The 21,713-nt window shown below is 33.1% G+C and overlaps 6 protein-coding genes across 13 annotated transcripts; 3 read left to right on the top strand and 3 right to left on the bottom strand.

Annotated features, from left to right (window-relative positions):
- Positions 1-56: 56 nt before the first annotated feature.
- LOC117223164 (uncharacterized) lies at positions 57-3,580 on the bottom strand. Of its 2 annotated transcripts, none has more exons than XM_033475315.2 (5): positions 3,330-3,580; positions 2,383-2,709; positions 2,040-2,222; positions 793-1,966; positions 57-702 (listed from the first exon to the last, which is right to left on the bottom strand). In XM_033475315.2, exons 2-5 carry the CDS (start codon positions 2,581-2,583, stop codon positions 620-622), a joined length of 1,641 nt encoding a protein of 546 aa, XP_033331206.1. In that variant the 5' UTR covers positions 2,584-2,709; positions 3,330-3,580; the 3' UTR covers positions 57-619. The 2 variants fall into 2 exon arrangements, with proteins under 2 accessions (XP_033331206.1, XP_033331205.1); XM_033475314.2 differs by having other exon boundaries at positions 2,383-2,775.
- Positions 3,581-3,735: 155 nt separating this feature from the next.
- koko (cyclin Q) lies at positions 3,736-5,355 on the bottom strand. The gene is made up of 6 exons (XM_033475320.2): positions 5,197-5,355; positions 4,853-4,986; positions 4,676-4,773; positions 4,375-4,593; positions 4,062-4,292; positions 3,736-3,984 (listed from the first exon to the last, which is right to left on the bottom strand). The coding sequence occupies exons 1-6, from the start codon at positions 5,232-5,234 to the stop codon at positions 3,889-3,891; spliced, it is 816 nt and encodes a 271-aa protein (XP_033331211.1). The 5' UTR covers positions 5,235-5,355; the 3' UTR covers positions 3,736-3,888.
- A 95-nt stretch (positions 5,356-5,450) lies between these two features.
- Amacr (Alpha-methylacyl-CoA racemase) lies at positions 5,451-9,927 on the top strand. Of its 4 annotated transcripts, none has more exons than XR_004490868.2 (7): positions 5,451-5,738; positions 5,915-6,056; positions 6,146-6,289; positions 6,366-6,612; positions 6,694-7,091; positions 7,565-7,692; positions 7,875-9,927. XR_004490868.2 is itself a non-coding variant. In XM_033475319.2 (6 exons), the coding sequence occupies exons 1-6, from the start codon at positions 5,631-5,633 to the stop codon at positions 7,597-7,599; spliced, it is 1,074 nt and encodes a 357-aa protein (XP_033331210.2). In that variant the 5' UTR covers positions 5,451-5,630; the 3' UTR covers positions 7,600-9,927. The 4 variants fall into 4 exon arrangements, 2 of the variants coding, with proteins under 2 accessions (XP_033331210.2, XP_033331208.2); XR_004490867.2 differs by having other exon boundaries at positions 8,180-9,927; XM_033475319.2 differs by having other exon boundaries at positions 7,565-9,927.
- LOC117223178 (serine/threonine-protein phosphatase 2A activator) lies at positions 9,000-11,101 on the bottom strand. The gene is made up of 8 exons (XM_033475341.2): positions 10,685-11,101; positions 10,525-10,610; positions 10,197-10,400; positions 9,904-10,121; positions 9,710-9,834; positions 9,525-9,625; positions 9,315-9,422; positions 9,000-9,230 (listed from the first exon to the last, which is right to left on the bottom strand). The coding sequence occupies exons 1-8, from the start codon at positions 10,725-10,727 to the stop codon at positions 9,093-9,095; spliced, it is 1,023 nt and encodes a 340-aa protein (XP_033331232.1). The 5' UTR covers positions 10,728-11,101; the 3' UTR covers positions 9,000-9,092.
- Positions 11,102-11,519: 418 nt separating this feature from the next.
- On the top strand, positions 11,520-14,846 carry Marcal1 (SWI/SNF-related matrix-associated actin-dependent regulator of chromatin subfamily A-like protein 1). 3 transcript variants are annotated; one of them, XM_033475332.2, is made up of 11 exons: positions 11,526-12,250; positions 12,334-12,449; positions 12,516-12,625; positions 12,698-12,832; positions 12,928-13,105; positions 13,185-13,348; positions 13,421-13,585; positions 13,649-13,810; positions 13,878-13,985; positions 14,063-14,237; positions 14,347-14,846. In XM_033475332.2, the coding sequence occupies exons 1-11, from the start codon at positions 11,833-11,835 to the stop codon at positions 14,743-14,745; spliced, it is 2,130 nt and encodes a 709-aa protein (XP_033331223.2). In that variant the 5' UTR covers positions 11,526-11,832; the 3' UTR covers positions 14,746-14,846. The 3 variants fall into 3 exon arrangements, with proteins under 3 accessions (XP_033331224.2, XP_076382989.1, XP_033331223.2); XM_033475333.2 differs by lacking the exons at positions 13,649-13,810; positions 13,878-13,985 and having other exon boundaries at positions 11,520-12,250; XM_076526874.1 differs by lacking the exons at positions 12,928-13,105; positions 13,185-13,348 and having other exon boundaries at positions 11,525-12,250.
- A 301-nt stretch (positions 14,847-15,147) lies between these two features.
- On the top strand, positions 15,148-20,649 carry rl (Mitogen-activated protein kinase rl). 2 transcript variants are annotated; one of them, XM_076526921.1, is made up of 9 exons: positions 15,148-15,353; positions 16,121-16,247; positions 16,321-16,431; positions 16,502-16,753; positions 16,829-16,996; positions 17,073-17,261; positions 17,331-17,463; positions 17,531-17,548; positions 17,609-20,649. In XM_076526921.1, the coding sequence occupies exons 1-7, from the start codon at positions 15,229-15,231 to the stop codon at positions 17,454-17,456; spliced, it is 1,098 nt and encodes a 365-aa protein (XP_076383036.1). In that variant the 5' UTR covers positions 15,148-15,228; the 3' UTR covers positions 17,457-17,463; positions 17,531-17,548; positions 17,609-20,649. The 2 variants fall into 2 exon arrangements, with proteins under 2 accessions (XP_076383036.1, XP_033331241.2); XM_033475350.2 differs by having other exon boundaries at positions 15,150-15,353; positions 17,531-20,649.
- Positions 20,650-21,713: the final 1,064 nt, after the last annotated feature.

Genomic DNA, 21,713 nt, shown 5'->3' on the forward strand with positions numbered 1-21,713 from the left:
TTAAAAGTTTGTAATTGTCAAAGGGACTGTGTACAGGGCATAGAAAAAGAAAGATATTTTACTGTTTCTCATTTAAGTTTTCATTATACTCTATTATACTAGTGTACATATATACCTGTGTATGCGTTAACACGCATGCATACACTCTCACATATACACAAGAGTATTGTATATCACTATAAATATTAAGAGATATAAAAGATGATTAAGACTGTGACTTACATACTACTTTAAAGCTTCGGTGTTTAGTAAAAAAAAAGTCTTAATAAAAGTTTCTACTTCATTTAAAAAATATATATACATATGGAAGTTTTTAATGAAAATGCAGCTGTAAAAAAAATTCAACCAACAATTTTATATGATTCATAAGGAAACATTTCTACAAGAAAAATCGTTACTATGCTTTTCCATTTACACTGCATTCCTTTTGTATGCATACCTTTGGACAATCAACGTTTACTTCTTCATTGCGTTTTTGTCTTCAAACTAATATGTACATTGTTGCCTTAAACTACATCTAAATTTGAAATCTTTCGAAGTCAAATAATTATAGCGCTAGTAACTCAGTTGTATTAAGACAATTTCTTCTCTTTAACGAATTAAGACTATGTATTTATACTTATAAGTATACATCCTGTTTAGTTCTAATGAATTTTTTATTTTTAAAATATGTTTCTATATATTTGCTCACGCAGTCTTGCTCTAAAAATACAAAAATAAATATTACTTATTTCACGCTGTACCACGTTACTTTTATTAAATATATTTTATATAATATTAATGGACACTCACCAGGGAAAGTATTTTCAATAATAAGCATGTCGGCTATGTACTTTGCAACTAGTTTAAAAAGCTGTCTGTTTTTTATTCTTCGTTTCTTATAAAATGGCATTAGATGCTTTACTATCCATGGTGCTATCCTCTCTTTACATGCAGTTAAATGCTCTTCAATACAGATCGGTGAATCTGGCATCATTTCTTCATCGTCTGATTCTCCAAACAGTTCAATAAATTTCTCTTTTATCCTTCCATGTTTTCTATAATTATTGAGGGACAATTCTGTCATTTTTGCCTTTAATTTTGAAACCTGATACACACGTTCAACAAACCAAATGCTGTGCATCTTACGTTTTTGTTTAGTTTCAGGAGTGTCATTTTCTACTCCTAACAATTTATTGGCTTCCCTATTTTTCATTTCTTTGTAATAACTAAAACTATATTTCCCAGTATTTACATTTGACGGTTTTACATTATTGCTTTTAACATTAACCTTTGTACTGTCATTGCTTTCAGGTATGCAAATAGAGTCATTGGAATTAAGTGGAAAAAAAGATTCTGTCTCCAAACATATTTTATTGATTTCTTTGTCCACGTTTGCCTTGCTTACCCCTGAATGTTTTTCTATTAATGTCATCAGATCACTACTATCATCACTATCACAAAACATGTCTTCCATATGTTGCAAAAGTGAATCTTGAGAATTTTCATCCTCATTTTGAATATTAGATGGATTATTTAATATTTGAGTATTTGAATTGTCTTGTGTGCAACTAAACATGTCACATTCTTCTTTAATTACTTTTTCATTGACTGCCATTGTATCAGATAGATCTTCATCCAACTTAGTTTTAAACGTATTCTGTTCTACTTCATTGCAGCAGGTAGAATTTACAGTGGGTGAAGCTGTATTGTTGCAACTACTAGGATCAGATATTTCTTTTTCAATTTCTTTTATATTTGTTGCGTCTTCTTCTTCCTTGAGAGGCAAGTCTTCTTGTTCCTCAAAAGACAATTCTTCACAATTGGATGTAATGCAAATGCTTTGAATGTTATCAATTTTCTCCAATTCTGCCCATGAATTAATAGTCTGAACACCAACATCTACTTTGTTTGGTGGAGTTTCTAAAAATATTACTAACTTCTTATAAGCTTTCTTGTCCAAGGTATAAGACTTCACATCTGAAATCTATTAGTGTCTTACTTTTTACTGTTAATTGAACCAATAAATTTGCTGATTTACATAAATATGATAAACTCACCATCTTCAACATATTTTGCCTATACAAAGTTGCCTCTAAAGACGATCGGACAGCATGCAATTCCATTTGATTTGCACATTTTTTCAATTGTTCACATGATATATCTTTGTCTTTATCTTTATAGTAAAGAATGTAATTGGCAAGTAAACATTTATGGAGGTAAGAATAATATACTGCACGAACCTGCAATCAAAAACATTCATTCAAATTAAACATTTATAAAAAAAAATTCGAATTTAAACTAATGAACACCAGACTGTAAAAATCTAATTCATTATTTACTAGTACACGTTTAAATAATGATAATTTTAAGAAATTATTTCGTTGTGTTCATAAAACATGCCTTCGTAGTCAATCGAAGAAATTCATCGTTTGGATCGGTGGGAAACTGAAATTTGTTCGTCGAAAGAGAAGGTAACGATATTGACAAAAGATTATTAATATCTTCAAGACTACTATTGTCATCATCAGTATCCACGATGTCGAGTTCGTCTCGTTCCTTCTTCAATGAGAATGATATGTCTTTTTCTTCCATCGTCGTCATTTTATTTCATAGTTTGTTGACAAACATTAACTATTTCAAATTTCTCACTCGACGAGCCTCGTAAATATTCACCGCGCAACAATGTCATCTTCAACGTTCTTGTGAATTAAAGGCATAGTTTCTACTCTATGAAACGAGCATAACACTTTAGTAAATCTGTTCGTATATCAGTACAATAAACAAAGCGATCTTCTGTATTCAAGCAAAGATAATATTTATTATATATACATATATACACATTTGACTATATATACATATATATATAACAATAGTGGATTGCTAGTGAGACTAACTTCATGCGCGTCGATATTTATTGAATCTCAAAGTCGTTTTTTCAGCAATCAATAATGTTTATAAAAATATTATGGAAAAACTAATGTAGATTAAAGACTTCTTCAAATTGATGAAATTAAGAAAAATGTTATCAACATTCACTTCAAACTAATAATTATTCTTTGTAGATATATTAAAAAAATCATTATTACTTCTCGTAAGAATTTTCATATATATATATATGTACATATACTATTCATGATCATAATACTTAGGATTTGACGGACAAAAATGCTCGGTACCGAGACAGTACGAAATAATTGAATAATGTACACCTCTATTTTTTCTTTATTATCAATTGGAATCAAATATGTATGTAGTGCCATGATAATCAGAACTGTATTGTGTGTATCTTGACAACGAGTAGTCCAAAATTATTATGTTTAGTGTTAAAATATTCCTAAAGGTTTCACCCATCAGATCCACAGCACAAATTGCCATAATTATGTCTATTTATGGTTTTTTAAAAAATTTCCCGTTCATGGGTCACGAAATACTATCACCACATAGCGGTAAACGTCCGAACTAAATTTCTTCTGATATGTATAATACAATGCAGAGTCGCCAAAAGACATTAATTATGACAAAATTAGGGGATAAAAAAAATAAAACAACGTTGTCAAACATAAATAAAATTCAAATACAGTGTAATTCCGATTATCGGGCATGTTTGGATCAGGCTGACATTAATGTTTCATTTCATTTCATTAGAAGCGAATATGTAAAAATAATCCTCTTAAGTATATATATCCGTAAACTTTATACTTTTATTATTACATTATTTATTAATATATGAAAAAATGAATGATATAAAAAAAATTACGAAACACAGAATAGAAAATTTATTTTAATGACAATCTTGATTTATTTTTGTACTCTGTTGATACCAGTTTTTATGAGGAAAGTGCCAGATCTGTGTCAATATACAAGCTGTTTCAAAATTTCATACATTAAAAAATGAACTAAAATGCATCAATTATCTCTTGTTTCTGGTTCTTCGTCATATGCAGCCATAACTTTTTCCATTATTTCCCAAAGCTTGTCCCTTGTTAAGTCTTTACAAAATACCTGGAAATTACATAAATAGTCTATTTTATAGTAAATAATTTACAGTATTAACATTTTTAACGATCTTCAATTCTTACATTGAACCAAGGTTGTTGATCACATTCATCCATTAATGGTACTACAACACCATAAATCTGAAGCGATAAATTAATACAAGCAATGGCTATTAAATTTGGTGGATAATCAAGTATAGCGGGTGAATGATGGAAGTCTTGTAGAAGTGCCATACTGGTCTTTGCAACTGGATACTTAGACCATTCTTCTTCCCCAAACCATGCCTGCAAAGACCTTAGATAGTGCAGCATATACTAAAACAAGAAAATTTTATTACATAATATTTTAAATCATAATATACATTGTAACATTCTCTTTTATTAAATTAATTATTACTTTATGTGGATGTACTGGAGTCACTTGAAACTTCAGCATACGCATAATTAAAAGTTCTGCCTGAACAATTGCATCTCTCATGCTCCAATACTGATCTCCTAGCTCTAGGGGTTGTGATCCCCTGTGTAGTGTGCTATAAGAGACATTCATTACATCTCTTATTTTTAGATTATCATCTTTCACTTTTCCTGCTAGATAAAGACAAGTTGCTGCAATCAGCTGAAATATATGAACACTTTTATAAATATTAATTATGCTAAATGTATAAGTCTACATTAGAATTAGTCCTAGAGTTACTTACATAGTTGTCATAGCCTCCTGGAGCAGCCTCCTTTATAAACCTATGGTACAAAGTTGCAGCGGTGGCAATAGTTAATGAGTGAGCTTCTAGTTTCAACCCTGTAATTTCCAAAATTAATCAAAAATTCAATAGTAGTTAAAATGGAGATTCTCTACCATTTATATAGAAAATACCTACCACACTCAAAAATAAATCTTGAAACTGTGAAACTGTCACTACTTTTAGTATAATCAATTGTAATACTTTTTTGTAAAGTATTCCTTTTTTCCCTTTGCATGGCCAACACATCAATAACATCTTTCATTTTGGAACTGTAAATTTATAGATTATTAATATGAAATTGAAAGGATTATATACTTTTATACTTTATTAAAATTGTTATAAATTTTACAGAAAGAATTCATATTCCATCGAAGTTATTGCAGAAGTGAGTTTTACGAATTGTGAACCGGCACATTATACAAAATTATGTTACAAGAAAATTGTATAACCACTTCTAAACTTTTTTAACTTCAAATTACCTTAACGTTTCAGTACTTGTTGGCTCTGTCGGATTCATTCTGATAATATTTTAATCGAATCCCTTTTATAAAATATTAAATCTATTTTCTTACAGGTTACGACAACAATATTTATTTTTCTCACACGGGTGGGGGCACGCGCCGGTATTGCCAACATTATTAATGATATTTCTCTAAATTTGAAATTGGAATACCAACTTTAAAATTGTCAAATTTCTCCAGAATTGTATTCTGTTTAGATACATTTTAATAACATTAACACATGCTTTTTCGTAATGAAATAATCAGCATGTATAGAGGCTGCATTAAGATTCAGCCTTTATGTAATATGTACATATTTAAATATGGAAATTAGATTAGTTATAACAGTCACAAAAAAGTAATCTCATTTTTAAATCACTAAATACTTATCAGTTGTACTTACTGAATAAAAAATGCCTTTAAAAGGATTAAAAATTTTGGAATTAGCTGGACTGGCACCAGGCCCGTTTTGTGGGATGATATTAGCTGAGTTTGGTGCAACAGTTATTAAAGTAGACAAGGTATAAGAAATATAAGATCTTTCTTTTGTTTAAGTTAAAGAGGCGTTTTAATCCATTAATATTAAGTATCATTATAAGTTTTATTTGAAATCAATTATGTGTACTATGTTCGTAAGATTTTGTTTCTATGTTCTTTGTAATACTAAAATAGTAATCTATCATTTGTTTTTTTACAGACTAATGCACGTACAATAATCCCTGATTGCCTTAGTCATGGAAAAAGATCAATCGCATTGAATCTAAAAAATGAGAAGGGTATTGAAATTTTTAAAAAATTGAGCAATCAATGTGACGTAATTATAGATCCGTACAGACCTGGTTTGTACTTTTCAATATTCATTTTATAACTTGTACCATATCTGTTATCTTAAGCTACAAAAATTAATAAAATAATACTGGTTTATTAGGTGTAATGGAGAAACTAAAACTAGGTCCTCAAGATCTTATGAAAATAAATAAGAGATTAATATATGCTAGATTAACAGGATTTGGTCAAAAAGGACCATATGCAGATATGGCTGGTCATGATATTAATTATTTAGGCTTATCTGGTAAGAGAAAGTTTTATTGATGCAACGCTTTGATTTCTATGTTAAATTGTATTACATTAGTTTTATTGAAATCTAGGTTTATTATCTTTACTTGGTCGTTTTAATGAAAAACCAACACCACCATTAAATCTTGTTGCTGATTTTGGTGGTGGTGGATTAATGTGTGCTTTTGGAATAGTATTAGCAGTATTAGAACGTAACAAAAATAATATTGGTCAAGTGATTGATGCATCAATGGTAGATGGATCAGCATATTTAGGAAGCTGGTTTTTTAGAACCCAAAATATAACTCAATTGTGGGAAAACCCACGTGGTAAAAATATGTAAGTATTTTTAGATTAGCATTTTGTTTACCTCACTTTACAATTTTGTGAATAAACCATACCTGTTATACTTTCAAATAGGCTAGATAGTGGGTCACATTTTTATGATACCTATGAAACAAAAGATAAAAAATATATGTGTGTTGGCGCAATTGAGCCACAATTTTATAACATATTTTTGGAGAAACTTGGTCTATCAGAAGCTGAAATGCCACAGTTTGACAAATTTGAAGAAAATCGAATGAAATTAGAAAAAATATTTAAGGAAAAAGATCAAACTGAGTGGTGTGCTATATTTGATGGCCTAGATGCATGTGTAACTCCTGTTTTAGATTTAAAAGAAGTTACACATCATGTACATAACAGAGAAAGAAATACATTTACAACATTGGAAGATGATTTAGTTGTTCCAAATCCTGCACCTCGTTTATCTTCCACTTCTGGGAAGTCAAAGGTACATGAAAAAATTCCTGAACCAGGTGAGCATACCACAGAGATTCTAACAGAATTAAATTTTAATCGCAACGAAATTTCTGATTTGATAAAAAATGGAATTGTTGAACAAGGAATGACTCAATCTAAGCTTTAAATATTTAAAAGTTTATTGTTTGTCATGATATATTGCTGTTTATATAAAGAAAAGAGAATTTGTCTTTGTAATATATAATTTCTAATATATTTTATATTTTTATAAACATGTTATTACTGCTGGAATATTTTATTATAAATGTTATTTAAATACATCATTTTTAAAATAGTATGAATTGGTTTATTTATTAAAATATTAATACAAAAATAATTTAAATAGAACTTAATAACAACCACATCTATTAATGACCATATTCTGATACTTTTTTAAGACAACATTATTGTCATCTAAAAAATATAGTACTGATATTGGTGACAGTTTTGTTGGCACACAACAAGGTTTTGGTATTTCTCTTGATTTCAGAAGATGCATTAAAGCCTGCACAATGGCATGATTAGTTGCATTCATATGAATGTTCAATGGAAAATTGCACTCCCCACTGCAATAATAAGCATCATATCCTTCTGGGGCAATAATCCAATCTTGCCATTGTAAGTCTTTGAAGCTAATATATAAACTTTTCATATTACATGAATATCCTTTTTTATGATTACCAAAATCGGTGTATGGATTATTCTTAGCATTTATGATACCGAAATCCAATTTTTTAAATTGATCTCTTCTTTGTCTTTGTAATACATTGTGCTTAATTTGCTTTTCGATATTTTTGAAGAAACCAACCATAAATGGTTGCTTATCTGGAACTCCTGAAACACCTACAATTCCTATATCATCTGGTCTCAAAATGTGGCCGATATAATCAGCATCATGCACTGCTACAAATAAACCCCGATTTTCTTTTGGATTTCTAACCCAATATTCAAGTACTTGGCTAATATTTAAAGTTATCCATCCTTCTTTATTTGTTGTAGTATTGACGGAGTTTATATAATGTTTGACTCGTCTACCATTTTTGGTTTTAGCCACCCTGTGTAATGCTATTGTATAACTTTTATTATAGTCAAAACGTTGTTCCAGGCTCTGATAAAGACGTAGTTCAGCTGAGATTATATGTTCCCCCCATGGAACTTCTGATACATCAAACCAAATTCGTTTCCCTCTATTCATTTTGGATGCATTCCCTGAATGTGGATTATGTGCACCAAAAGTCATAATGAAGTCACTCTGATCAATAATATTAATATCATAACCATTTTTATCAAATTCTTCCATGTCTTCATATTTGTCATAAAATGATTTGTTGTCTTCATTAGATAAAACATTTTTATAAATATTTAGTAGAAATTTGGGTGCAGATCTTTTTACTAATAAAGCTCTTCGTTCAATTCTCTTTGGTTTCTTAGGTAGTCCTAGAATGTTTAACAAGTTATATTCTATTTCCCGTTTTTGTTTAATATTGACAACTTGGTGTAATATTGTTTGATCAAGTCCATTGTCCATGTATAATCCACTTGGTCTCTCAGAATTTGTTACAAATATTATTACTAGAAGAAATATTATAATAATAATATATTTTTTACACATTCTAATTTCTTTAAACACTAGAGCTATGTCTCACTTTATGCATTCATATTCCTTAATCTCGTAATTCGTCTGATAATGTCTACAAAAAATTTTGTTTACATCAAATGAAAGACTTTCATTAGTAGATGTCTATTTGTATACAAAGTAACTGGCAGTTCTAATGTCAGTACTATTGCTGTTAGTGAGTACTGTTTATCTTTAACAATTTACCAGTTGTACAAATTCAACAGAATAAATAATAAAATAAAGTTTCAAGCATTAAAAGATAATATATTGAATATAATTATTAAGGCTGACAGGACAATAAATAGTATAAGGTGGTAATGTACAGTTTTATTATAAATATTGAATATGCGTCATAATCTATACCAACAAGTATAAAGCATATTCGTGCAATATTGTGATATTATTTATGAGGCGGTGATGGTAGTTTTGTAGGTTGATCCTGACGTGTTACTCGTTCAACAGGATGGGCAGATGCCGGTTTTATCGATAGCAGAGAGCCAAATAAAACGTGTTGAATAACAGGAAATTTTGCAAGAACCTGATAATTAAAGTGTAATATGTATAATTACATACATTAATTTATTACTGCCATTAAATTTTAACGACAGTAATTAATATTTACCTCTGCTTTGTACATTTTAATAAGACCACTATTTACTTTGACCCATGATGAAACTGCACTAACATTCCATAATTGATTTGAATGTTCAGCAAAGGGACCAATTTTGACCTACAAATTGTATACATATTTATTATTTATCTGTATTAATTTATTGTTGATAATATACTCGTGTAAACTATTTACACAAGTGTTTTAGAAGTATATATAAACCTTTGAAATGAATTCAATGCAACCAAGAAACATGTATTTCTTGCTATGTGCTTCAACAATTTCTGGATTAACAAAGTGACGTGGTTCTAATTGAGGATGTCCTAAAATATTAACACATTATAGGAAAATATATCTTTACGAATTATTGATAATTTCTAACAAAGATATAAAAATCAGGAAACTACCAATCAATTGTGCACTTCCCCATATGAAAGGAACAAATTGATAGTCATCCAAACTCCACACACCATGACTACCTGCTGGTTCCATTCGGTACGTTATTTGTAATCTACGTACCAATTCAAGGTATCTTGAAAAGAAGGAAAGATTTTATGACATATAATGTTAAATACTATGTGTAATATGAAAAGCATGTTACCGATTAAATATTTTTACAACTACAGCAACTTTGTCATCTTGTCTAAATGCACCAATTTTAAACATGCAACACAGGAACATTAGGAATGCCATTTCATGGCCTGTACCATAATCTATACGTGTTGGATTACCAAAACTCTCATTCAAATACTGAATTATTTCTGGGACTGCTCTATGTAATTCTTTTGGTAATACTTTATGCAATTCATCCATCCCATTCTGGAATATTACAATGTAAATACTTATAAATTGCTATAACTGAACAATTTGTATATAGAAATGATGAATATTTACCTGCTGGAGCCTTTCATACCAAATTCTAAATGACTTATTGCCAAAGCGTTGAGGTTGATCAGTTGGAGGTATTTGAGTTATCCAATTATCAAATACGTTAAGCATTGCAATTACATTACCTATCACAGGACTTTGAGGGCATTCAACATTCACAGCTTTTCCTTGAACAGACTCATTTAAGGCTAATATAAATCCCAAGTATTCCTATAAAATAATTGCATCATAAATGTTATACATCAAGGGTTTATATATATGTATCTTTGAAAAAGCTTAAAAAACCTAAAATAATAAAAGCTAATAGGAATTGACACAGTATTCTAATCCTTACAAAATATGCTTCTGATTTTTCCCAAACTGACATATCAGCCGGTACTTTGACCGACTTTTTTGGAACGACGAATTCATGATCGGCCGCTTAAACATTGAAAAATAATTGTGTCAATAGATTTTCAGTAACTAACAACCTCTAATTAATTTATAATTCGTACGTGATATTGGTATTTCTGCTCCGGATTCCTTTAAACTTGACATAGTAATACGTCAGAACTAAAGTTTACTTCATCGAAAAATTCAAAAGTGGGTAGGTAATTTCCTCGGTTCGTACACGTATGAAACACGTTTGAATTTTACATGTGCGTTTTAATGTATAAAAGCTTATAAATTGAAAATATTACGATAAGATTCAGAGAACCGCAAAATCTAGACATGAGAAGATCAAATTCAAATCAGTATACGTTTGAAATACGTTTTACAGAAAACAATCTTTTGTCATCAAGAAACTGTGAAGAAATAACAAATAAAAAAAGGAACTGTACGATCTATGATCGTGAAGATCACGACGAAATTTGCGAAAGATGCGCACGTATTGTTTATATTTGTAAATCCACCACGGAGTACTTATCTAGAGGTGAAAACTTTATGTATTGACACTTCTGATATTTATTCCCCAAACTAGGGAAGCTAGGGAAAAATTTAAAGCTCATGTTGCCGTTTATTTACAAATACATATTCAAATGATTAAAAACAATATCTATTTTATTCTCTATTAGCTTATTCTTAAGAGAACATTGGTAATATCATAAAGTACTATACGTACTAAAGGTTAAACTCTTAATAATTTTTATATTCATGTTCTTAAATTGGATGACCTTGACAATATATTACAATGTTCTATTTACAGTAATGGGACCTACTCCTGCACGCTTTATTTACTCCCTAAGCTGACGCACACATCCCCACCATTTTATTATGCATCTAATCTGCAGTGGATCCTGTCTCAGTAGTGAATCCTCAGCCAATCAGAACAAAGAAAATTTCTATACTGCGGCCTGAAGGTGTGCAGAAATAAGACCCATTGCTCTACTATGTAATAGCGTTATGTATTATGTTCCTGATCTGACAGAGTGTAAGAATACTTCGAATGCTGCAATCCGCATTTAGATAACTGGATATGTGTCTGATTGACTGAAAAATTAACGTAAACATATCGAATCGTGTAATATGAAGACGAGATCATAGAATGTGTTGAAACATGTTTTCAAAACTTTTCTTTTATTCATTTACATAATTTGTTTACATTTATTTTGTATGGTTATGGATGAAGATACTGTAATATAATATTTTTTAAAGTACAAATATGAGTTATTCTCACGAAGAAGTAGAAAGAAAACGTCTATTAGCCTTACAACGTAAACAACAGGCACAAGCAAAAAATAATGTGCCCAGCACTGTTAGAACACAAAACAACATACCTTCTACTAGTTCCATTAATAATGAAAATAAATTATTTAATACATCTAAGCCATTTGGAAATAGATGGAACAAATCTGTTGCGTTTAATACAAAGTTTAAAGATAATTCTTTCAAGGGCAACACAAAATACAATAAGCAACAGGAACGTTTTAGTCCTATAGGAACAAAAAGTTTCTTTGGGCAGACAACACGTGTAACAGCAAAATGTCACATAATAAGTGATGACAGATTTACTTTAGAAATGTCATCCTATATGCCAGTACTTATTGAAGCATGCAAAACAGTTCCAAGTAGATCGTATGGTAATAAAATTTTGACTAATTTTGAATGCATATGTGTATTAATACTAGAAACCAAATATAATTTTATTATTGATTCGTTTTAGATGCTAAAACTAAAACATGGAATTTCAATTTAAAGGATTACGAAAACTTGATGGGAACACTAATTAAATTTAAGTCTGATATACAAGTAGTAGGGTTATCAAGAACAGTTCTTCAGGTATTATATTAACAAAGTATTGCAATAAGTATTGAATAATAATATTGTTTAAAAATATCTTTATAGGCATTTAGAAACAATGGTAGTCCAGACAACAATGTTAAAAATGTTGATTTATCAAAAATTGATGCTCACTTGTTAAGTCAACTAATGCCTTTTCAGCGTGAAGGAATTTGGTAATTCTTATTAATCATTTTATTAATATATTGCAGTTATAATAATTAGCCATTTTTTCCTTGTTTGTATAGTTATGGAATATCCAAAAATGGTCGATGTCTAATTGCTGACGATATGGGTTTAGGAAAAACTATTCAAGCATTAGGAATTGCACATTACTTTAGAACAGATTGGCCTCTTCTTATTGTTGTACCATCTTCAGTTAGGTAAGATATAAAAATATATCATTTGGCTATTCCTATAAATTATATTTCTCCCATGAGTATTTATAAGTAATAAAAGTTTGCACTTTCAAATTTAGATATCAATGGGCAGACGCAATATACACATTCTTACCATCTGTACCTGCACATTACATTTATCACTTTTCAAACACAAAAGACTTTATCGATAACAACAAGATTGTTATCACATCCTATGACCTCTTAGTACGAGCAATAGATACATTTGAATGTAAATCTTTTGGTTTTGTTATTCTGGTACATATAAAAAAAGAATTTAATTATACTCAATAGAAGGAAAGAGTATATTTTATAAAATAGTTATATTCATTTATAGGATGAGTCTCATGTCTTAAAAAGTATTAAAACTGCTAGATATAAGGCTGCACAGTGTGTAGCATCCAAAGCTGGTCATATTATTCTATTATCTGGAACACCAGCTTTGTCAAGACCAATAGAACTGTATTCTCAAATAAATCTTGTAATGCCAAATTTCATGGGGTAATGTAATATATTTGTTAAATGCAGTACATATTCATTTTAAGGAAAGTTTAACTGTTAGTTTTGTATTAGATATCAAGAGTATGGAACACGTTATTGCGCTGGAGTAAAAACTGCCTTTGGATGGGACTTTTCAGGATCATCAAATATGCAAGAGTTACAGTTACTGTTAAAACGCACTTGCGTAATTCGAAGATTAAAAACTGAAGTATTAAATGAATTACCATCGAAGAAAAGGTGAGAACTAATACTTATATTCATTTTCATATGTATCTATTCTGCTAATAAATTGAATTTTAGAGAAGTTATTATATTGGATGCAGACTTAATAAAAGACTCTACAAAAGAAATGAAAGAGATATGCAAAAAGTTAGAACACAAAGGTTTGAATGGCATAGAAAGACACAATACTCTTTTGCAATATTACAGTGAATCCAGTTCTGCTAAGCAGAAAGCCATATGGTATATATTGTCTTCCTTCACAAAATTTGTGTTAAATATAGTTTTTATAACGATCTCAATGTTTTAGTGATTACATTTCTAAGTTATTCAAAGATAAACGAAAATGTCTTATTTTCGCTCATCACCAAATTATATTAGATGCCATTTGTGAAGTTGCAGACTCTATGGATATAAAGTAGTTACAATTTTCCAATCTGTACAGTATAAAAGTATAAGTCCTGTTATTTATAGCTAATTAATTACACATTATAGATATATTAGAATCGATGGAAAGACAAATCCCGAACATAGGAAATACCAAGTTGACAAGTTTCAAAGTCGTGATGATTATTTGGCCGCAGTGTTATCAATTACTTCAGCAAACGCAGGAATTACATTGACAGCAGCTCAACTCGTAGTTTTTGCTGAATTATTCTGGAATCCGGGGGTATTTACATTTATTATTACAATTTTTTTATCAGAATTTTTAAAGAACAAGAAATTCGCAGAAAATCATTTTATTTAAATTAATGTCATATATTTTTACATATATATAGGTACTGTGCCAAGCAGAAGATAGAGTGCATAGAATCGGCCAAGACGATAATGTTCTGATTCAGTATTTAGTTGCTAAACAAACGGCCGATGATTATTTATGGCCTTTAATTCAAAAAAAGATGAACGTATTAAACGAAGTTGGCCTAGATCAAGATTTTTCTCTTAAAGACGTTAGTGTTACGAAACATAATTTAGACTCAAAACAGAGAACCTTAGATTACTTTACAAGTGCTACACCTGAAAGTGCTACAGGCGAAGAAACAGCATTTAAGACTGGAAATAACGAAAGTACAACCCGTCTTATACAAGATAACAATGCAATAGCAGATGAAATGAAAGAATTACTTGAGCTCGGCGAAGCAGATCTAAATTTCTGTGATTGGGATGATATGGAGTAAATAACTTATTTTTCTACTACTTGTTATATGATGTATTATGCGTGTGATAAGCGAAACAAGGATTACAAATGTGAAAATAAAGAATAATTTGATACTAAAAAGCATGTATTTCTGTTCATTTTTCATGATGGTACGAAATTAATGAAAAATATACAGGTTGGTCCATGAGTCGGCCACCATGATGTCTGAGTTGTTGCTAATAATTTAATAAAACAATTTGTCCACAAAAATAACCAGTCTGTATAACGATTTAAATTTACATCGAATGAAAAAACGATCGGTAATATCGGATGTGACACTAGAATGATACGAGATTTTTGAACTTCCTCTAGCGTGTAGTTTGAGAACTGACTGATACAACTTATTTGATAAGCAGCGTAAAAACCGTTTATAAGTCCATCTAATTACAGCGTCGTTCGTGGCGAGTCGGCGAAGAAGCAAGGCTCGTTCCGACTTTGCCGGAGCCGCAAAATAGTTGTCAAAATGGCGGGCGAAGGTTCTGCAAGTGTAAATCTGAATTGCGAGGTCGTTCGCGGACAAACGTTCGAGGTTGGCCCCCGATACACAAATTTGTCGTACATGGGCGAGGGTGCCTATGGGATGGTCGTGTAAGTGTCTTCGAGTCACTTCTCCTAGTTACTGGCGAGAACTTTCAACCGCGTATCGACTGGCTGACAGGCCGAAAGATAAACAATCAAAAACATAGTTGTCAAGCGAATCACTGCTTCTACAATTGCATTCTCGTTCCGCGACACGTATTCATGATTTTGCTTCTGCCCTGGCATCATGTGCACCCGCTGTTAAGCGCTACTCATCGTTATGTATTGACGCCTTTTGGCGCCAGTTTTAAACACGATTGTCACACCCTTTCGAACCCCTGATCACTTGCATGTAGCGTCACGACTTCCTTGTTCCCTGTCCCTTATCATTCGCTTATCATTCTTATCAATGTGCCGTTAACGAGATCGCAATTACTTCCATGAACGCCACAGTTACAGTAAACATCTATCTATTGCTGAATTTACAAATTTTTGGAGATATATGCGAGGAGAGTTAGGTTGTTTTTGACAGCACAAGATTATGGAACTTCCTTATTTTTCATATGCCTCTAACACCTCATGCGATCGTATCCTGATCCAATTTTTTGGTATTTCATTGTAATGTTTATGAACTGAGATTTGTCATTTTTGTGGTATTAGGAGTTTCATTAAAATATTATCATATTTAATTCAGTAGGAAGAAGATTTTTTATCTTGACCAAATACTTCCTGTGGTGTGGTCATTAACCGAGGCGGATTACATTCTTGGATTAAAATAAGGGAAATTTATTTAAAAAAATGAAAGAGATTTGTGATTGTGTACTTTGTATTTTCAGATCTGCTTACGACAATGTAACAAAAACAAAGGTAGCTATTAAAAAAATTTCACCTTTTGAACATCAGACATATAGCCAGAGAACTTTGAGGGAAATAAAAATTTTGACCAGGTTTAAGCATGAAAATGTGAGTCTACAATGATTAACTTGCAAGACAAATATCTTTAACTAGCATTGAATTCTACTTTTCTTTTTCACAGATAATAGATATAAGGGATATATTAAGGGCACCTACTATAGAACAAATGAAAGATGTATATATTGTTCAATGCCTGATGGAAACTGATCTCTACAAACTTCTTAAAACACAGGTTAGCATATTAATATAGTAATGTATTACAGATCAAAATGACAACAGATTTAAATCTCTTTCAATTCTAGGCTATTAGTAATGATCACATATGCTATTTTCTCTACCAAATATTACGAGGATTGAAGTACATTCATTCAGCAAATGTGTTGCACAGAGACTTGAAACCTAGCAACCTTCTCTTGAATACCACATGTGACCTTAAAATCTGTGACTTTGGTTTAGCCAGAGTTGCTGATCCAGAACACAATCATGCTGGCTTCCTTACAGAATATGTAGCAACAAGGTGGTACAGAGCTCCAGAAATAATGCTTAATTCAAAGGTACAAACCTGATAAATACATTTAGTCTGTAATTTAGACATAATCTAATGTTATATTTATTATTCCATTTCATAGGGCTATACAAAATCTATAGACATCTGGTCTGTTGGTTGCATACTTGCAGAGATGCTTTCAAGACGAGCAATATTTCCAGGCAAACATTACTTAGACCAACTGAATCATATATTGGGTGTTCTTGGTTCACCATCTGCTGAGGATCTTGATTGTATTGTTAACGAAAAGGTAGAAAAATTGTTTTTCTGTGTATTCATTATACATTCAAGGATTCGCTTCATTGTTTGTACATTTTTTACTTTAGGCACGGAATTATCTTCAGTCATTACCATACAAACCAAAGGTTCCATGGACAACTCTTTTCCCGACCGCAGATCCACGAGCTTTGGATCTTCTAGATAAGATGTTGACATTTAATCCTAACAAACGAATCGTCGTGGAAGATGCACTTGCACATCCATATTTAGAACAATATTACGATCCTTCTGATGAGGTAATCACTCATCTAATGAATTCTGACTAACGAAACTCTATACTGCAACTGAAACGTAAATTGTTCTAGCCTGTCGCGGAAGAACCGTTTAAATTAGACATGGAGTTGGACGATCTTCCAAAGGAAGTTTTAAAGCAATACATCTTCGAGGAGACTCTTCTATTCCAGAGGAATCATCAGGAGAACGCTATGTAGTCTACTGGTACCAACGCTTATACCAAATTCACAGGCGATTAACGTTCGACATACTAACAATGACCACGTTTTAGCTGCAAGAAGTGTGCAAGGTGACCAAAAAGGGGGTGAAGACGAGGCGTCATAATAACAGAAGTGTACTTCATTTACAGTTGTTCACTTGATCGAATTTGTGAAGAAAAGAGAAGCTCTTCGAACGCGACACTGATCGAGAAGAAAACAGGTCGATCCAGCGGTTAATGGGCGAAAAAGAAAGCGGTGAATGAGGTAAAGCAAAAAAAAACAACAACAAACGAAACTACGATAAAGGGTAATAAACAAAAGGAAAAAAAAACAAAAAACCGCAGTGTCCGCGCATACACACTTGTACATTCGCATGTCTCTACCAGAAGGAATACAAAATACAGTGTTTTTTTTGTTACATTGAACGCATAATATTAATTTGTACAATATAACTTTTATTTATCCGGAATTTATATAGGTAAACACTAGTTGACGATTATATATTGTTGATCACTGTCATACCATTGTCTGTGATTTAATTGCCGAGTGAGAACGGGTGTTCGTGTGTGGAGAATATATACTTTGAGCCACGTAGCACAGCGACCGATGAGAAAATTATGTGAGCGAGAGAAAGAGAGAGAGAGAGAGAGAAAGTATATGTGTGAAGAGAGGAAACTCCAACAAAGCGTGTGCTTGTCCATAATACCAAGAATAATATGATGCCTCTCAATGCGTTGTATTGTCATTAAGACCGGTGTATACCTGAATTTTAGCAACATCGATTGATCATGTTCGAATCCCTTGCTTGAACAGTCCGAATACTGTTCCATTCGAAAACTAGTAGACTGGGCGTTTTAAGACGGGTGTGAACACGATGGAACAGTAGCAAAACAAATAAATTAATTAACAAAACATTTCACGCGTGGAAACACCCTATGTACGAACAAAGTATTAGATCGAGCCACAAATAACTTCTGTTCATCTTGTTCAAATTTATCTTGATTTAAGATACTTTACGGTTATTAACAATTAATTTATTCTGCACTCTTTGCCACGGTTAAGCGTAGCAATAATCATTGTTATCACTATTATTTAACTATTATTTAGCACACTTTCGGTACACGCAAACGGAAGTTATTTATGACTAATCCGGAGTGCGCAATTTGCGCAAACCAATCGAATCCTTATTACAAGGATTTCGAAGGAGCGTTGCTTAAATGGCCTCCATCGATTTTAACGGAACTTGAATACACCATAGGATTTAAAAACGTATTCGACAGCTATCCTTTTCGCTCCAATTTCGGGAGTCTTTTTAACTCTGACGAATATTTTTTTAAACTTTGTATGTATACATTCTCCAAATCTGGGAGGGTCATTCGAACAAATTTCCTCAACAAAATTTCATTGAGAGACATTGGCGCGACATCGAGCGTACCGCAAAAGAAAAAACAACCAAACAGCCATTAAGGAAGAGTCACCGAGAAGTATTTTGCTAAGATAGTTTCCTTGCGTTACGTAATCCAGTGTCATCATTCTTATTACGGTAGTTGCGTACCTTGCAGAAGTTCTTTTCTGCCTTTTATTGAACTATATAGCTTGTAGAGGAAAAAGAGTGAGAGAGGGAAGTGCGCGAAAGAGAGAGAGAGAGAGAGAGAAAGGGAGAGATACCGCTAGATAAGAAGGCTGGAAGAGAGGGGGCTCGTGCGAAAGAGAAAGAGAGAGCGTGTGAATGGCGTAGTAAGAAAAAAGCGGAAGAAAAAACAAACGTTTATTCATAGTTAATTGCATTCGATGGAGCTTCCAGTTCTTCTGAGCCATTTAATTGCGTCTTGTTTCACAATCTACTGGTATTATTACACTGTTATACTGCCATTATTGTGCGAAGCGCATGGTGTTTGTTTGAATGGTGTCTCATGCGTACTTTTCTATATTTTTTTACACTTCCAAACCAACTTTACACGCTAGAAATACGTATGCCACGCCCATTTGTTTCGTTCCATTTTTGTATCCCGATTTTATTTCTCTCGTGTACGGACGATTCTGCGAGATCGTTTTACGCGATTCCAGATGCACACGTTCTTCGCTTTCTAGTATCCTTTAGGTGTCCTTTAGGACCTAAAGTTTAGGGAAACCGGCGTTTATCCTGCACGCGGTTGCCCGGTTATTCAAACTCTCACCATGCTGGTTCTAGGTGTATTGTAAAATGTTCTCGTTTCGATTTCGTGTTTCTTCGCTCTAAGTGTACGTGTAACGTTCTTAACGATTTCTTGTTTGGTATTCAACGTGCTCCGAATTGACGTGTGTCGGGGAAAATTGGAGCCGGTCGCGCGCTCCATTTTGTACGCGAGCGCGATCGTCAACGGGCAAAAATCTTATCCGATTGTGATCGTGATAAAAGAACGTGACAGAGTAATTGCGAGCGTCGATCGAGGCATGCGCAAGGCATTGTAAAGCGTACCAAGCGAAACTCCGTTACGTTTGGTTCAAGAACTATCATCTGATGCACGACATTAATCGAACGAACAGAAATAATAGAGGAATCTTTGACCGATGCACTAGCAACCGAGGTGGCAACAAATCTATGCGAGATTAAACAACATTATCGTTGAAATCTCTGTGCTTGGAACGATTCAGCAAGAAATCGGAGACGATCTCTGGAGTCGAGGGGTTCCCTGTCAAGTCCATTGCCGAAGACGTTGGTAGTGCACGGGTTCCATTGTCTACAAGATTGTTAGCGTGGCTCGGAGAATCTTGCTAATTGATGACAATCGGGCGACGAGGACACGGCGAAAGAAAGACATATTTATTCTTGTCTCCGAAAGGAAATCTCGATGTGATCCGCGACGGCGATCCGTTCCACGAGCCGAGCGTCGTTGTCGAGGAATTTTGTTAATAGTGAGAGAGAAAGAGAGTGTGTGTAGGAGAGAATGCGATAGACTAGCAGGAGCGCAAAACAAAAAGAAAACAAACAGTAGAGGAAAACCGGGGAAGGAAATAATAACGATACACCGGAAAGATATTCAGTGTGAAACACTTTGCCTCCCTCGGACTATCAGATCTCACGTTCTTCGATGCATCCAATAAAATGTTCTTGATAAACACGTCGATGGTGTGTGTATAATTCGCACGACCTCCGTTCTGGAGGTGGGCAAGCAGACTTTCGTCACGATTAAACGCCAGATAAACAATTTTTCTCGCTTATACTTATCACTGGGCTGCGGATCTTCATGCGGCTTCATACGATGGCAATTTACTTCAGCAACATAAACATTCGTCGTGAACGCATAAACGTCCGTGGCCCGTTTATTACTGTTTCTATTCGTCGTTTGTTGTTCGAATAAAAATTGTGCCTGTCTCTGTTCCACTCGAGGCATCGATGCGTTTTCTCAGCGAGTCTCCGTGGAAGCTTAACCCAGATACGCCCAACTCTTTGGCCGTGATTTCTGCTTTGATCGCGTCAATTAGCAATTGTACGAATAAGTGAAAAGATCGCAGAACAGGAGTCATCCTTCCGGAAGGACGACAGGCGTATCTGGGTCGAAAAGGCGACGCCTGGTTGCCTCCGATTCGAACGGTGTCCCCTTTTTTTCGACGACCCGAGGACTACATTGCAAAAGAATGTTGTACGCTCTTGCCTGGCGGGTTGTCCTCTTCGATTTCTCGGCGTGTTTTGTTTTACAGAGCCTTGAAGACTATTGGATTATCGATTCAGCCTTGCCGCTGTTTTTGTCCGCATCGTCGGAGAGAAATCAGAGTGTGCTCGAATAGATCAATTGGAAGAGTAGATCACGGGAAACGGACGAGTTCGAGAATATTAAGAGTTTGAAAGTCTAATGGAACTAATAAGTCCGATAGGGCCTTCGTTCATTTTAAGAAAATTGAAAAGATTGGTTTTAAATAAAACGTTTTTCTAGCGTTCGTAATTTACAATTCGGATATTGTGGTTTTATTAGAAAGGAATTGTTGCTTTCTACTTTTCAATGAAACAAAAGCAACGCAGCGCGTTCCAGCGAAGACAAGGATCTAAAGCTTTTTATACTTCGTGTCCTTGTTACTATAACCGTACCGTTGACGTCAGCCGGATTTTTAGACGGTGATTTCACCCATGGAAATTAGTAATCAGCCGAGATTATGTGGAACGCGACGCGTTTAGTTCCATTAGAGAACCGCATCGCGACGTCGCGAAATCGAAGAGGAATGTTCATCAGTTTCGCAAACATATGGGCTGACAGTTCTGAAAGTGGTCCCACGAAA

Source organism: Megalopta genalis, chromosome 1 (assembly GCF_051020955.1).
Source record: "Megalopta genalis isolate 19385.01 chromosome 1, iyMegGena1_principal, whole genome shotgun sequence".
NCBI classification, from domain to species: Eukaryota; Metazoa; Arthropoda; class Insecta; order Hymenoptera; family Halictidae; genus Megalopta; species Megalopta genalis.

Excerpts from the sequence above, each read along its gene's own strand:
- LOC117223178 (XM_033475341.2), bottom strand. The coding sequence starts at position 10,727 with ATGTCAAGTTTAAAGGAATCCGGAGCAGAAATACCAATATCAC. Across the intron at positions 9,835-9,903 it reads GTTGTAAAAATATTTAATCG|ATACCTTGAATTGGTACGTA; the intron begins GTAACATGCTTT and ends CTTCTTTTCAAG. Across the intron at positions 9,423-9,524 it reads GCATTGAATTCATTTCAAAG|GTCAAAATTGGTCCCTTTGC; the intron begins GTTTATATATAC and ends TACAATTTGTAG.
- koko (XM_033475320.2), bottom strand. The coding sequence starts at position 5,234 with ATGAATCCGACAGAGCCAACAAGTACTGAAACGTTAAG. Across the intron at positions 4,987-5,196 it reads ACAAGTACTGAAACGTTAAG|TTCCAAAATGAAAGATGTTA; the intron begins GTAATTTGAAGT and ends ATAAATTTACAG. Across the intron at positions 4,594-4,675 it reads CAGGAGGCTATGACAACTAT|CTGATTGCAGCAACTTGTCT; the intron begins GTAAGTAACTCT and ends CATATATTTCAG.
- rl (XM_076526921.1), top strand. The coding sequence starts at position 15,229 with ATGGCGGGCGAAGGTTCTGCAAGTGTAAATCTGAATTGCGAGGTCGTT. Across the intron at positions 16,248-16,320 it reads CCAGGTTTAAGCATGAAAAT|ATAATAGATATAAGGGATAT; the intron begins GTGAGTCTACAA and ends TCTTTTTCACAG. Across the intron at positions 16,432-16,501 it reads ACAAACTTCTTAAAACACAG|GCTATTAGTAATGATCACAT; the intron begins GTTAGCATATTA and ends TTTCAATTCTAG.
- LOC117223164 (XM_033475315.2), bottom strand. The coding sequence starts at position 2,583 with ATGACGACGATGGAAGAAAAAGACATATCATTCTCATTGAAGAAGGAA. Across the intron at positions 2,223-2,382 it reads TTCTTCGATTGACTACGAAG|GTTCGTGCAGTATATTATTC; the intron begins GCATGTTTTATG and ends TTTTGATTGCAG. Across the intron at positions 1,967-2,039 it reads GGCAAAATATGTTGAAGATG|ATTTCAGATGTGAAGTCTTA; the intron begins GTGAGTTTATCA and ends AGACACTAATAG.
- Marcal1 (XM_033475332.2), top strand. The coding sequence starts at position 11,833 with ATGAGTTATTCTCACGAAGAAGTAGAAAGAAAACGTCTATTAGCCTTA. Across the intron at positions 12,626-12,697 it reads TTTCAGCGTGAAGGAATTTG|TTATGGAATATCCAAAAATG; the intron begins GTAATTCTTATT and ends TTGTTTGTATAG. Across the intron at positions 12,833-12,927 it reads GTTGTACCATCTTCAGTTAG|ATATCAATGGGCAGACGCAA; the intron begins GTAAGATATAAA and ends TTTCAAATTTAG.
- Amacr (XM_033475317.2), top strand. The coding sequence starts at position 5,631 with ATGCCTTTAAAAGGATTAAAAATTTTGGAATTAGCTGGACTGGCACCA. Across the intron at positions 5,739-5,914 it reads CAGTTATTAAAGTAGACAAG|ACTAATGCACGTACAATAAT; the intron begins GTATAAGAAATA and ends GTTTTTTTACAG. Across the intron at positions 6,613-6,693 it reads AACCCACGTGGTAAAAATAT|GCTAGATAGTGGGTCACATT; the intron begins GTAAGTATTTTT and ends ACTTTCAAATAG.